This window comes from Mastomys coucha, unplaced genomic scaffold (genome assembly GCF_008632895.1).
Source record: "Mastomys coucha isolate ucsf_1 unplaced genomic scaffold, UCSF_Mcou_1 pScaffold6, whole genome shotgun sequence".
In the NCBI taxonomy this organism is placed as follows: Eukaryota; Metazoa; Chordata; class Mammalia; order Rodentia; family Muridae; genus Mastomys; species Mastomys coucha.
This window is the reverse complement of record NW_022196912.1, coordinates 14742965-14757152: the sequence shown is the minus strand read 5'-3', so window position 1 is coordinate 14757152 and position 14188 is coordinate 14742965. Positions and strand designations below refer to the sequence as shown.

Below are 14188 nucleotides of genomic sequence, written 5' to 3'. Positions count from 1 at the left end.
GCGTAGGCCCCTGTCTCAGGGGACTGTGTGGCTGGTTGTTTTTGTTCTAAAGAAAAATGAGGGCAGATAGGACGATAAAAAGGAAGGTGATGACTGTGTATGAACTAATCTAGTTGCTGTGGATGCTTAGTGACCATAATGGAGATGGCAATCCACTTTAATAGCTTTCTCCGAAAGCTGTTTCTATATAAATATACTCAAGCCAAGAAAGGTATTCAAACATGAAACAGCCAAGTCTTGGGCAGTGTGGTTACCAGGTCTGTTTTGTTGAAATGTATCCCTTTCCATTATGACTGGTGTTCTTGTTGTAACAGCCCTGTTATCCTCTTGTCTGCTCTCTCTTCATTCAGACTGAAGAACTGCAGCCTGGTTATTCTGTATCCAACTATATGTATGCATCCAAGGTAAGGCAGGGAACTGCTTAAAGATCACTCTGAGCACATTGCAGTAAGTACGGGTTGCTTTAATATTGTTTCTTTTCATTTCTAGTGTTATGTTGAACTTGGAGAGTCTCAGGAGGCTTGGAAATTCTGTAACTTGGCATTGCTACTGCCTATTGTCACCAAAGAGGTAAGTCTAGGCAATGAGAAAGTGTGGGGCACTCACCAGTGCTGGTTGTTCAGTGATGAACAACCAGAGTTTTCTTTATCAGCTTTATTGGAGTATATCAACAGATACATAAATATATTTTTAAAGATTTATTTATGAGTACACTGTTGCTGTCTTCAGACATACCAGAAGAGGGCATCAGATTCTATTACAGATGATTCTGAGCTGCCATGTGGTTGCTGGGAATTGAACTCAGGAAGAGCAATCAGTGCTCTTAACCACTGAGCCACCTCTCTTTGACTGCTCAAAGATACAAAAATCTTTGGTTTGTATATGCACTGTAAAACAATTACCACAGTCAAGCTAATGGGTGCATGCCTCACCACACACCACTGTTTTCATGGTTGAAACCACCAAAGAGAGCTCTCTTTCCTACTTCAAGTGTTTGATGGAGAATTACAAATTCTATATTATTATAGTCAACATGCTGGGAATTAGATTTCCAGAACTTACTCATAAATGAAGCATTTACCCTTTTACCACTTTAAGGGAATGGGAAGATACTAGAAATCATGGCTATTCTCTTCCCCTATAATGAAATGTTCTTTTAAAGTACAAGTCTATCACTTGGATTTTGTGTGTCCATTAAAGTTTTAAAAGTTGCTCAATCTATGTCACTAGGAGATCACAAAATCTTTAAGGCATTCACAAATCATGAACTATCACTTAAAACACCCTGGTGCCTACTGTGTATAAAACTGCAGGAAGAGACTGGGGAGATGTCAGTGGGTAAAGTGCTTAGTGTCCAACCAGAAGAACTGAATTCAGACCCCCAGCACCACAATCAATATAGTGCTCAGTGCTTCATGCCTGGAATCCCAGCACTGGGTGGATAGAAATGAGTATACTTTGGGTTTTTTAGCTAGCCATCTAGCTGGTACAGCAAGTTCCAGGTACAGTGAGACACTGCCCTAAAACAAACAAGGTAAAGAGTGATAGAGGAAGACACCCAAGATCAGACACACACACACACACACACCAGACTTATGCACATAGATAACAAACATATGTACATGTAGACATATTACAAACATACACAAATAACAAACATATACACATACACATATAAAAAATATATACATACTATATATTACAAACATACACAAATAACAAACATATACACATATACACATAACAAATATATACATACCATATATTACAAACATACACAAATAACAAACATATAGACATACACATATAACAAATATATACATATGCATATATAAAACCCATGTACACATATAGCGAACACCTATGTATGGATACACACATACACACATATATTCACACAAAACAAACATGCATGTACACATATAACAAACACACATGCATGCTTATAAAGGAATAAGTTGATCAAACAACTCAGGAAAAAAAACTTGGTAGACTGTGCAGTTAAAAACACATTGACTATCCATACTTGGTCCCTAGAGCAGAACCGAGCATGACTAGCCATAACCATGAAACTAAATAATAATAATGTGTATTACATTTTATTGGGCTTTTGAAACTTTGTTAGTTAAAAAGACACTCCTGTGTTGTGTCTTGACATTGTATTTAGTAATTCAGAATTCTGAAAATGCTATAGCTTCAGGCATTCTTCAGGGCTAGCATTCCAGTCTGTGCGCCTGTGAGTCATTGTCTGTATTCTGAATGAATAGAGATAAGTAAATGTTTTTCTGCTCCAAACATTGTCATGCTCATTTCTCAAAGGAAAAGAAATGCCTTGGGGAAAGCACCATTCTGTGCTGTGGTATGGAATATAAAAAGTAAAACATGACTCTTACATGTCTTGGTTTGTACTTGTAATAATCATAACCCTGAGGAGCTTCTAACTCAAGAGGACATATAGTGCATATCTAGATACTGGTGTCTCAAGATTCAGAGAACAGAGTGCTAAGAGGTACAAGGAACTTACTACAGAGGCTTCAAAGGGAGAAATCATTTTCTTCTAGCAGAGACCAGGACATACCAGGATAAAGTTTGAAATATCTGTATAGTGTGTAGGTGTGGGCAGAGGATCTATCAAGTCATGAATACAAGCAAAAGATGTTAGTTGGAAAGGAAGGAATGCACGGCGCAGTCATTTAAATAAGACTAAGAGGAGAATTAAATAAGATCTGTTTGTGAATTTCATGCTTAGAGCCAACCAGACCCCATGGGCCCTTCCAGGGCCACCTGTGCAGAGCTTGGTTCCACTATGTCTTCTGGATGTTTGGGATTCCCACTGGGTCTGTTATCCTTCTAACACATTGCTGGTGGATTCCATCAGTTAGTAAAAGAGATGGAAGAGGTTCAGTTAGTGGGCCATAATGCCAGCACCCAAAAGGTAGACACAGGAAGATTGCCATCCCAGTCTACGCAGCAAGCTCTGGGCAAGGCAGGCCTAGAAAGAGAGAATCTTCTTAGGAAACAGAAGATACAGAACAGCTCAGGTCCTAGAAATCTTTCTCTACAATACAAAGGCTACACTTGACAACAGATTTTGTCCTTCTGTGTTCATGATGGGGACTCTATTGCCTTTTAGCATAATTTGGATTATACACAGTCATTTAAAACCAACATCTGTGTTCTTATTAGAATGTAAGAGTAGGGGCTGGAGAGATGGCTCAGCCGTTAAAGGCTAGGCTCACAACCAAAAATATAAGAGTTTGGTTCCCAGCACCCATGGCTGTCTCTCCAGCCAAAAAAAAAAAAAAGAAGAATGTAAGAGTAGAATTAAAGGTGATAACGAGGTGAAGTGCCTCGTTTGACATACAAGTTTTTATACATAAACTTCAGAGATTTCACAGGTATATTAGATACTGAGAATGCTCAGAGTTGGTCATTAGTCTGTCGGTCCCTTGTCTCTTCTCCAATCTTCTTCCTACCCCTAATCTTCTATTTTCTCTTTGGCTTCAATATTATCTGTGGCTCCTCAAAGTTGACCCTCTAGACCTCTTTCCTGAGTTCTAGGATAGCTTCCTGCTTGAAAGACATGTCTACTTAGATGTCTCTCAGACATGTCAGATTCAACTCATCATCAGGCCTTTGGCTCTTTCTTGCTCCTCCTCTTTATAAACAACACACACACACACCAAGCTAGAAAACCTTGAACTATCTTTAATGCCTCATTTGCCCTCAATACCACAAAACCTAGCCAGACATATACCTAGTGACCAAAATCTCTGAATTCTTCTAAAACATATCTAGAGGCACTCCATTGGTACCATCTCTACTGCCACCACCAGAGTGGAGCACCAAGCAGCTTCTCTCCTGTCTACAGATGATGAGAACCTTCCATCTGGTCCTCCAAATTCCTATGTCTTCCAACAGGCCACCCAATATCCCTTGGCAAGAAAGCTTCTCTTATTTTCCTTTCGGACCATATAGGACAATAGTGACTTATAGTTATTTGTATGATTATTCCATACAAATGTCTATTTTATTTGCCACTGTATTCCTAGTGCCAAATAAAAGCACTCATATTAGCATATTAGTACTCCGGAAGCCTTGGTGAGAAGAACCAGAAGTCTCATTCACACAGGGATGGAGAGTATGAGCGGGAACAGGAAGCAGTGCTAGGGGTGAATGTAGCTTCAAAATCTGGACATTATGAAAATAGTTTTATAAGAGAAAAAAAGAACATGAACAAATCATCATCATGTTTTTTATTTTTTCTAGTCTTCATTTGTATTATTAAATTGTTTTCTAAACTGTGTGTGGGGTTAGGAGCTCAGTTTCCTCTTTGTCAAGAATATAGGATAAAGTGATTTATACCTATAACCACCTGTCTCTAATGTTTTCTCAGTCTGAAATAGACCCAGTTAGTGGTTTAGTAACTAGTTTACTCACTCCTAAACTAACAGCAGCAAGAGTTACAGTGACGATCCCTCCCCTCCATTTCCTGCCCTGCCTGTGAACCACCTTCATAGCATCCTTCACGTTCTGTGGCACTTGTAACTTCTTCTTTACATTACAATTATTTTGTAGCTGTGTCTCTTGTCTCACAAGAACATTCTAAACTTATGACACATCCAGTTGCTACTGAGACTGTCAACCATTTGCTCCCTAAAGCCCAAATGAATGTGTATCAACATGTTTACATTCCAAGAATTTGAAACTACACTATTTTCATTATTTATGTGAGCATCTCTTCACCTAAAGGAGCTAATCACAGATCCTATGAAATGGTTTTTAAAACAGAAAATGAAAGGAATTCCTATGTCTAAGGCAGTATACAATGACTGCTGAGTGAAACAATTAGTTCATCAATAGGCTCTCCACTGTCTGCCTAGAGGCAGCATTCAAGGTCAGCAGCCTGGCAGTGCTGAAAAGACTGGGGTGGAAGAGCAATTATAATGCTGTGATTTGCAGTGAAAGAGACACTAAACTTTCTTTTAAATTGTTATATTTTCAGATGACAATCACTCATAGGAGAGTAACCTCAGTAAAAACTACTTGATAAAGTCAATAATGAAATATATAACATTTAGGAAATATAATGTGACATATGTATATATAATCTACGTATTGAAAGACCCCGAGAGGGGACCCCAACTCAAGTCCCAGGAGACGTGCACCCAGTGAAACACGAGAGACCACCTTGATGCAAAGCACACGAGGTTTTTAATGACAGAACTCCAGGCCGAAACATATCTCACGCAGGAGATAGAGGAATGGACCCCGAGGCTCAGGGGTTATGGGCTTACATAGGAAAAAGGTCTGAGGGAACAAAGGAATCAGTGTGGCTATACATGATTGGTTATTTTAAATGTAGTTTGTGCAGATTAGAGTTGAAAATTCCTAAAAAAGGGGAGTGCTATTCAGGGTTTCTAGTTAAAAGGGGAGTGAAAGGGGAGTGCTATTCAGGGTTTCTAGTTGACCTTCAGCTATATCTAAGAGAACCAGATGGCCCATTACTCAGTGTCCGCCCAGACACATCCTTGCAGGCCTGGGCCCCGGACATGTCCTTGCATTTTTGCTCTATCTCTATGGTTTATGTCTTCCTGACCTGTCAGTCCCTGGGATATCTAATAGCTTGCTTGCCTCTGCTTTGGTTTGTATTCACAAGCCTGGCCCCCTGTGTTTTTCTGTTATCTTCTCATTAGCCAGCACCAGTCTCAAGTTTAACTCTTTCAATCCCAGGCTTACATGGGCAAACTCGTGCTGGACTTTTATTTCCCTTCTCAGTATGTATGGTTCTTCCTAGATAACCTCAGGTAACTTCAAATCCTGCAGCTTAGGTGATGGCTTCTTCACACCTCGTAGAAAGCTGGGTAGCACTACTGCTAAGACACTGGTAGAAGCAATGTGTCAGCCTGTGTGGGTGACTGTTCCCTCCTGTGTCCCACTCCAGAGTTCATGGAGAAAAGAGACTCACATCAACTACATCTTCATACATCTGCATGCGGTGTGCTCCTAAGACAAATCCAGTCTATGTGTGATAGCCTTTTAAGAAAAATACCTACACCCAAGAATAGTTAATTTCAAAGTTCTTAGAGTTCCACTGTAAATGTATGACATCTCATTGTACATTTGGATTTTCTTTATAGGACAAGGATGCACATAAAGAGGTGAAGAAAATAATCGATTCTTTGAAGAGGTAAATAAAAGAGCTTATTCTTCAGCAAATCCAATACAGTCTTCTAGAATTTAACAGATTGTACTTTTATAATGCTTTTCTCCTTAATGTAGAGATTATGTATTCTCATTTGATTGAAGGTCTAGCCTTGCCTTCTACAGCCACTGCACTATGAGAGAGATCATGATCTTTGGAGACAGTACTTACTCTAATGTTAGTATAGAATGATCTGTGGACATGTATACTTTGTTTTATTCATGTCAATAAACTACAGACTTTAGAATGTTTGTGTAACTAATACTTAACTCAATCTAATAAAATGCACCCTAGCAAGTGTTATTGTCAATAGACTTTATAAAATGATTAATTCATGATGAAAATGTAAACAATGGGAAGAGTTGCTAGAAAAAGAACAAGAGAAGAAAACACACCAAGTAATCAGAAAGACATGAGTAGAGCTGTAATAAAAATACTGCTTCACTATCAAACTTGGAAGGTTTTTCTTTCTTTTTTTAGGAATCTAGTATTAATCTAGTATTAATGGTATTACCATAAGATAAATGTGTTCATATGTTGATAGTGTGAAAGTGTTTTTGCTACAATCCTCTGATTAAAATATATCTAAAGCCTAAAAAAAATTAAGTCTAATCCTGCAGTGTCTCATCATAGAAATAATCCTAAAGAGAAAGCACAGGCGATTGATGTGAATTCCAACATTATGCCTAACAAGAAAACAGTCAATCATGCTAGAGTTCCACTCCAGTAGAAATATTTTAATACTAAAAGTATATATGCTCAACATAGTGGGACATTCATAAATACCATCATTTGGGAACAGGAGGTGGTATGATCATGGATCCTAAGCCAGCCAGAGTTAAAAGCAAGAGCCTGTCTCAAAAAAATACACACACATGTATGATAGTATGATTATGGTATGCTATTATATGATATGGTATGATATGGGGAAAAGCAGGAAGATCATGAGTCCTACATGGACTAAAAAGCAAGACTCTTACCCGTGTGGGATGGGGGACGGGGAGGAGTGGGTGTGTGTTATAGGGAAATGTTTGTGAACAAGACAAAATGGTATATAGATGTAAAGTCAACTGTGTGAAAAATATGCTGGAAAAGTATTAGTAGAAAATAAACTAAAATAATGAGTTTTATTTCTGTGAATTTTATTTGCTGCATTTCCAAATTTTTAGTAATAAACTAACACAATTTTTAAAAATCAAGCTTAGTCATCAGTCATCAGTGATTGATAAAGATCCTCTGGTAACCTTCAACCGTGCTAGTAATCAAACTAAAACTTGAATCTTCTGTTTGCTCTCTCCAACACACACACACACACACACACACACACACACACACACACACACGGTAGAAACTTAAGGGTTCTTTGGAGAGTCAGTTGTGTTGGGTGGTGGTTTGCTGGGGCAAACATGTGAAGGAATGTTTTCCTGAAGTGGACACAGGTGAAAGACTAAGGCAGACTCGTGAAGGAATGTTTCACTGAAGCATACACAGGAGAGAGGATGCTCTGCTAAAGCAAGCATGTGAAAGGACATGTGATGACGAATTCTTTGCTAACAACACGCATGTTGCCTTACATTGCGTAGTTGAGCTCCATTTGTCAGCACTCCATGGACTCCAGCTGATTGGATGCACATGCTGAGACAAGGCACGTGGAAGTTGCATAATCTTTGGAGGGTATAAATAGGACTCAACAGAGTGATGGAGGAGACTGAACTTGGCTTGCTTGTGGGTCTCAGAGTCTTCCCTGATCTTTGCTTCTCTGAGAAGCACAGCTGATAAGTTCTCCTGGTGTTCCTGGTGGTCCCTCCTGCTGATTTCAGCCTAGGCTGAGGCCTGGCTGTCTCTGCTAGGTCCTATCACCACTATTGCTAAGCCGACTCTACTGGACTGGACTGGACTGTTGGTGTATCTGTGAAGTGTTTGCGAGTGGATCGAACTGCCACAGCCTACTAACCTGTGAACTGAACAATTTCCAGACAACACAGACGGGAGTTGCTCCAAAGAACCTTTCTAAACAGATCCACTCCCCCCATATCCCTTTTTTTCCCACTACCTCTGGTGGGTGGTGGACTTAAGAGTTTGAGAACCATCATTAAAAATAGGCATTGAAGAAATTCACTCAAAACTCCAAGCCCTCAACTTAGAGATGCCAGTTACTTAAATGTAACTGTTTTCTTCTCTCTCATCTAGAGGCCAGTTGAGGTTCCAACCAATCATTTTTCTCTACAGCTGGTCTACAGGCTCGATCAGGGAAAAGGCAAGCAGGTCGCCTCCTGCCCTTGCAGGATCTACAGTGACTGACAATTTCTAAAGAGCTAAAAAATAATAGATAATAATGTTCATAATATGCAAGTTGAGGCAGGCTGTTCCAGCTAGCAATAAATGGCAATCAATCAATCAATCAATCAATAGCAATAAATGGCACAGCGTTAACACATCATAGGCTTCATAGAAACAGCTCCACAGCTCCTTACAACAAAAAGCTAACGGCTAGTGGCTACCTCTAAGGAGAGAGACAGAAACAGTGTCCTGACAGATAGAAGGGACATGAGACTCTAGCCGTAAAACTAAACGTTTACTAATGTCAACAAAGTTTCTATTTGGTCCTTGCCATCACCACATCTCCAGTGGCTGAGAGCCACTGTGGTAGTTTGTGGATAAGTCCTTGGGCCAATAGCAACGTCACACTCCTCCTTCAGTCTTTAGAGTACTGGCAATACCTGGCCCATGTGGCAGTTTCTCTCACAGAGTGTTAGTGGAGGAAAGTCCCCGACCCCACCCCACCATAGTCACACCTCCCAAAATTACCAGTAAACCCAGGATGTCTGTGCCCCACACGCTCTGGAGTGCATGCATCTAGTGTGCTGCTGTCCGAGCCAAACCATGTGAGCAAGAAGACGCATGTTATGGGACCAACCCAAGTGTCTACGGTAATTTTTTTTTTTTTTTTGGCCTTGTAACAGCTATTTTTCTTGTATAGTCTACTGCATTGCATATAGAATATCACATCCTCTCTAGGGAGTTCCACATATGTTCTGCATAAACACTAATTTCCTGCAGTTGCTTCACTCACCACTCAGGATACCCGACCTTGGAAAACCCAGAACATGGTCAGCATGCAGGTGTTGAGGCCAGACTAACAGGACCTCTTCCACTTAAAGACGAAGTACACAGAGTCTGCCTTCTCAGGAGACTTCATGTACAATGCTGGGCAGAGGGAGTTCTAATCCAGAACCTTGAGTATCTCCCGAAGATATGAATCAGGACTGTATGTTACAATTTCTCTTAACATGTGAGAGAAGTAAACACAGTGTTCTGACGTCTTAGTCAGACACAGGACAAATGGCCTTCGCTGTAATAAAAATGGGGTCATGTCAGTTGTACCCCAACCTTATAGCACAAGTTCTTACTTTGTAATGTGTTTATACTTTTGAATTGGAAAATGCATTGGTTAAAGCTGAACAGGACCATCAATACATCTGCACCAAACTTTCCATTTTAAATAAATAGCTTAAACTCTGATATAAGAGAATTGCACTGGCAAGCCAGGCCTGGGATCCTGACCTTGGCATCTCCTGTATTCTCAAGTCCACTTTGAGCCTATGGCTGCTTCCAGTCATTACTGGAGTCCAGCATGCCTAACATAGAATGGGTGCTCTGAGAACAGTAACTTGCACGGTGATTAATAATTACTCCCAAGTTGTTTTTCCTGTATCAACTTATTTTATACACCAATGGATCTCAGCCTCCCTAATGCTGAGACCCCACTCCTCATGTTGTGGTGACACCCCAACCATGAAATTGTTATGTTGCTACTTCATAACTTTAGTTTTGCTATCGTTATGAATTGAAATGTAACTATCTGATATACAAGATATCTGATATGTGATCCCCACGGGGGGTCGAGACCCACAGGTTGAGAACCACTGTTACACACCAACCCTAAACATAAAGGGCATTTGATTTTGTCCTGTCTCCATCACAGATGCCAGAACCCAAGATATAAACTACCAAGTCCTAAACAGGAGAGCAGAAGCAGGGAATGCTCTGGGGTCAATGCTGTGGTCTGAGCCACTGCATTCTCCTGTAGTGTAAATGGGGACAGGGAGAAGGATGGAACAAAGCAGGGAACAAAGGATAGGACTTAGCAAGAAGACACTAAAACAGGAAGGAAGAAGGGGAAAGAAGGGCGGGAGAGTAAGAAGAAAGTAAAGAAACATATTTATTATATTAACTGTGGGGTTTTTTTTCTAGTGTTCTATCGTAGATTTCTGACAACCTATTGCCTAATCTTCTAATGTTAATTTTTCTCATATGTTTATCTTTGCCCCCTCCCCTAGATAAGAGGAGAAGAGGATAGGGAAGCTTAGCTTGAGCAACACAACCTATTTTGTCTCGGTGTATAGGAAGAACCTCGTTGTAGACTTTGTAGCTTATTAATTGTGATGAACAAGACTGGCTTCTTCCCCAAAGACAAGGTAGACTTTAGTTATTATCTTGATGTTCTCTGATCTCCGCTCTCCTAGCATGTATTTTGCTTTAGGTTCCTGCAGCCAAGTCACTAAGGATGACTTTTTTTAAAAATAGCCTTATTGTAATATTATGAACCTATAAATAATTGCATATATTTTGACACATATCATTTGATGAATTTTGACATATGCGTATGCCATAAAAACATTTCTTTAGTCTCAAACTCTAGTCCACACCCTGTAGAATCTTTCCCTTCTTCCTCTGCCTCTTGCTCCCTGATGCAACCACTGATCTACTTGCTGTTGCTGTAGACTGAGTCCCGGGGTAAAATACAGCTCAGAAGTAGAAAAAGAATGAACTACTACATGTTACACAAATGGGTGGATCTCAAGATAATTGTGCTTCAAGAAGTCAGGTTGAAAGAGAACCGTTATGTATGTTTACATAAAATTCTACAGTGCTCAATTTACAGCAACTCCTTCTAACATAATGGAAGCCAGCCAGCACAAAGGGAGTCCTTCCTGTCAAATCCTATACCTGTCTCCATCCATGTGTCATTTGTCCCCATCATTGACACCCCTCTTCAGTTCGAGATTGATGTCTATGTCCTACAACCAAAATGTATAGTCCTCAGCACTGGGCTCTTATCATCTAGCCATGGTGAATGAGCAGTGGCCCCGATTCTGGGGCCTGAGAGGTCACTACAGGAGATGCCCCATGCCTACCACCAAGATTCGTGTTTAATAACTCATCTCTGAGAATAGCAATGTCCTCCCGTGCAGGGGTCCTTCCAAATGCCTTTTAAAATGATAACAGAGTTTTAGGGCTTTTCTTTCCTCTGAGTGTCTTATATACCACAGTTTTCCACTTTCATTCAAGGAAAATAATTTTTAATTTCTGTTTTGATATCTTCTAACATGTGGGTTATTTAAAAATTTAAAAATGGCACACATTGTACAAATCCTCTATTTGAAGAGTTTTGCAGAGATCTTCCTGGTATTGGTTTTAGTTTAATTCCATTGTGATCAGAAAACATGATATATATGTCTTGAATTTTTTAACTTGTTGAGACTATGTTGCAAACAGTTTCTAGTTTGGTTAACGGTCATTTTTGAGAGAGAGAGAAATCTCTGTACTGTACAGACTGGTCTCAAACTCTAAGTGATCCTACTACCTCAGCTTCCTGAGTAGCTGGGCCTCTATGGATTAACTACCATTGTTGGCAGAAAATATATTCTTTATAGATCAATTATGTTAAATTGGATAACAGTGTCATCAAATCTTCTAATTCCTTAGTCTCCACTGCTTTCTCGAGTCAGCAGAATTGGGTTCTCAGCTCATGCCTTGAAACCCTCAAGATTCAACAGCTAGAGCTGGAGCAGCTGTGGGGTTCGTCTTGTTGCTGCTTCTCAGGAATCGCTTCTTTCTTCTTTCTTCTCTTCTGTTCATTATCTTAAAACCATTTCTGCCTGTGCTCCATCCGTGCAGAAAGCCACACAGTGGGCCTTTGTGAAGATGGGCTCTGTCCATGTGGAAAACCACATGGTAGATCTTCATAAAGATGCACCATTGCATATAAACACTCCTTGACTCTCTATACACTTAATTGATATACATGGCTAACTCAAAAGTGTCACATTATGCTTTTGTTACATAAGTGTCCGTAATGTTTCAAATATGTCTACTCTATAAAATAAAGCAATTAAGTCACCTATGAAGTTGCATCCTTGCTCTTGGCGATGAAATTAATTTTTTATGAGGAGTTGTCTTATTTTCCCCTTCTTGAGCTTTTCATGTTGGTTCACTTTAACCAATTTAAAGTGGGGAAATGTAATTTAACACTAGGAAAAGAATCTGCTGGAGATCACTGCATTAGATGTTACTAATGCCACATACCTGTGGTTCCAGCAGAGCCCTAATTGGACAGTCCCTTCCAGCCAGGGACACTGGGCCTGCAGTGTTGGATACTGAATGCATCTGGCTCACAGTGTTGACTGGCATACATTTTTAAAGGTCTCAGTCGTAAAGATAGTGATTTTACAGCCAGGCCATTAGTTGTTCTCATTCTTTGTTTGAAATGTATTTTATTCCCCTTGCTTCCTTTAGTTCTGGGAGCTCAGTATTTCTTGCCATTACAATTAACCAAACATTTATTGAGCTAATATTAAAAGACCAAACACTAATTCAGGTTTTATGAAGACCTAAAGTATATATAATTGGTAGAATTTTCAATAGAAAAAATACAAGAAACACAAATACCAAATTAGCTTTGAAATTGACTATAGTTTTGCAACACATGAGATATTCTAACAAATTATAAAGTTTAAAAATCTAAAAATACAATAGCTATCATAAAAATCTGGGGGGGGGAACCCTTTATTACTATCAACTGCATGACATAGCTCTGTCAAACTTCAATGTTTTGCCATATACTTTTTTGTTCATGTCATCTTATGACAAGACATTTTTCAATGTCACTGATCTTGCCTCTCAGGAAATAGAGTAGCATTTGTTTTTTATTGAAAATAATGTAGAAAGGCTTCTGACATGGTAAAACTTCTCCGCATCCCTTCTCTCTAAATTGAAATCTCTGACACCTCCAGCGCCTTGAAATCCACAGGCTACCACAGCAATGGGACCAGCTCTACCTGGCCTCTGTGCTTCCAAAATCCACCCATCTCACCTGCAGCCATGGTGGGTCCCAGTAATCCTTGAAACCTGAGTCATGGTGGTTCCTCAGCAGGGAAGCAAGATCTTGTCTTTCAGAGTCAAAATCAGGAGCTGAAGCCCCACAGACACCCACAGAAATAGGCTGGTTTACTGACAATGTGGAAGCTGTGTCCTTGTCATCTGAAGCATTAACCCCTCCAGCTGTGCGGTAAACCCCGTGCACCTTCCATCCTCCTCGGCTCTCCACACCCTCCTCCTGCAGCTTTTCCCTTGGGAGAATAATGAAGTAAAGGAGGACAGACAGATACCTACATCGTGTGGTCTTTCCAGTGTTATCCACTGCTTAAAGGCTAGTTTGACTGTACCACATGCTCCTGTCCCGCCTGTCCTTCCAACAGATCTCCAGAACTGTCTCACTGTGCATACGCTGTCTGCATGCCAGACAGACTGGATTGGTCATTACTCAAAAGCTTTCCGGTACTCGTCTGGCCGACTGCTTGGTTGTATTCCCTATGGGAATAAATACCCCATGACTGCCCACTGAAGTCAAAGCCTAGCTCCGATGAAAGATCCCAATCAAAACCCCATGACTTGTGTCATCAGATGTGATCTCACCCACATCAAAATGCCACAAGACTCTTTTGTGTCTTCTTTTAGTTCAACCAACATCAGTGAGGTAAAACAGAAGTCTTATGCCACTTACTTTCACAGTGCCTATCCATGTGTGCTCATTTAACATTTGTGAAGCCAAATAAAACAAAGATAGCATCCTAAAATGTTGAAAGTTGAGAGCCACCACCAGCCTTGTCTGTGGTGTGACAGAGGGTGGGGCAGAAAGCA

At 40.1% G+C, this 14188-nt stretch overlaps 1 protein-coding gene across 14 annotated transcripts in view; it reads left to right on the top strand.

Annotated features, from left to right (window-relative positions):
- Positions 1 to 14188, top strand: part of Rmdn2 (regulator of microtubule dynamics 2) — an 87489-nt gene that overhangs the window by 50591 nt on the left and 22710 nt on the right. For 8 of the 14 annotated variants that reach the window (XM_031355270.1, XM_031355269.1, XM_031355268.1 and 5 more), the window contains 3 exons: positions 315 to 404; positions 490 to 570; positions 6141 to 6190. In XM_031355270.1, the coding sequence (XP_031211130.1) occupies positions 315 to 404; positions 490 to 570; positions 6141 to 6190 (221 nt within the window). Of the gene's footprint in view, positions 1 to 314; positions 405 to 489; positions 571 to 6140; positions 6653 to 10545; positions 10684 to 14188 lie in introns of those variants that run through there. The other 6 variants (XM_031355279.1, XM_031355273.1, XM_031355272.1 and 3 more) reach the window with 3 other exon arrangements.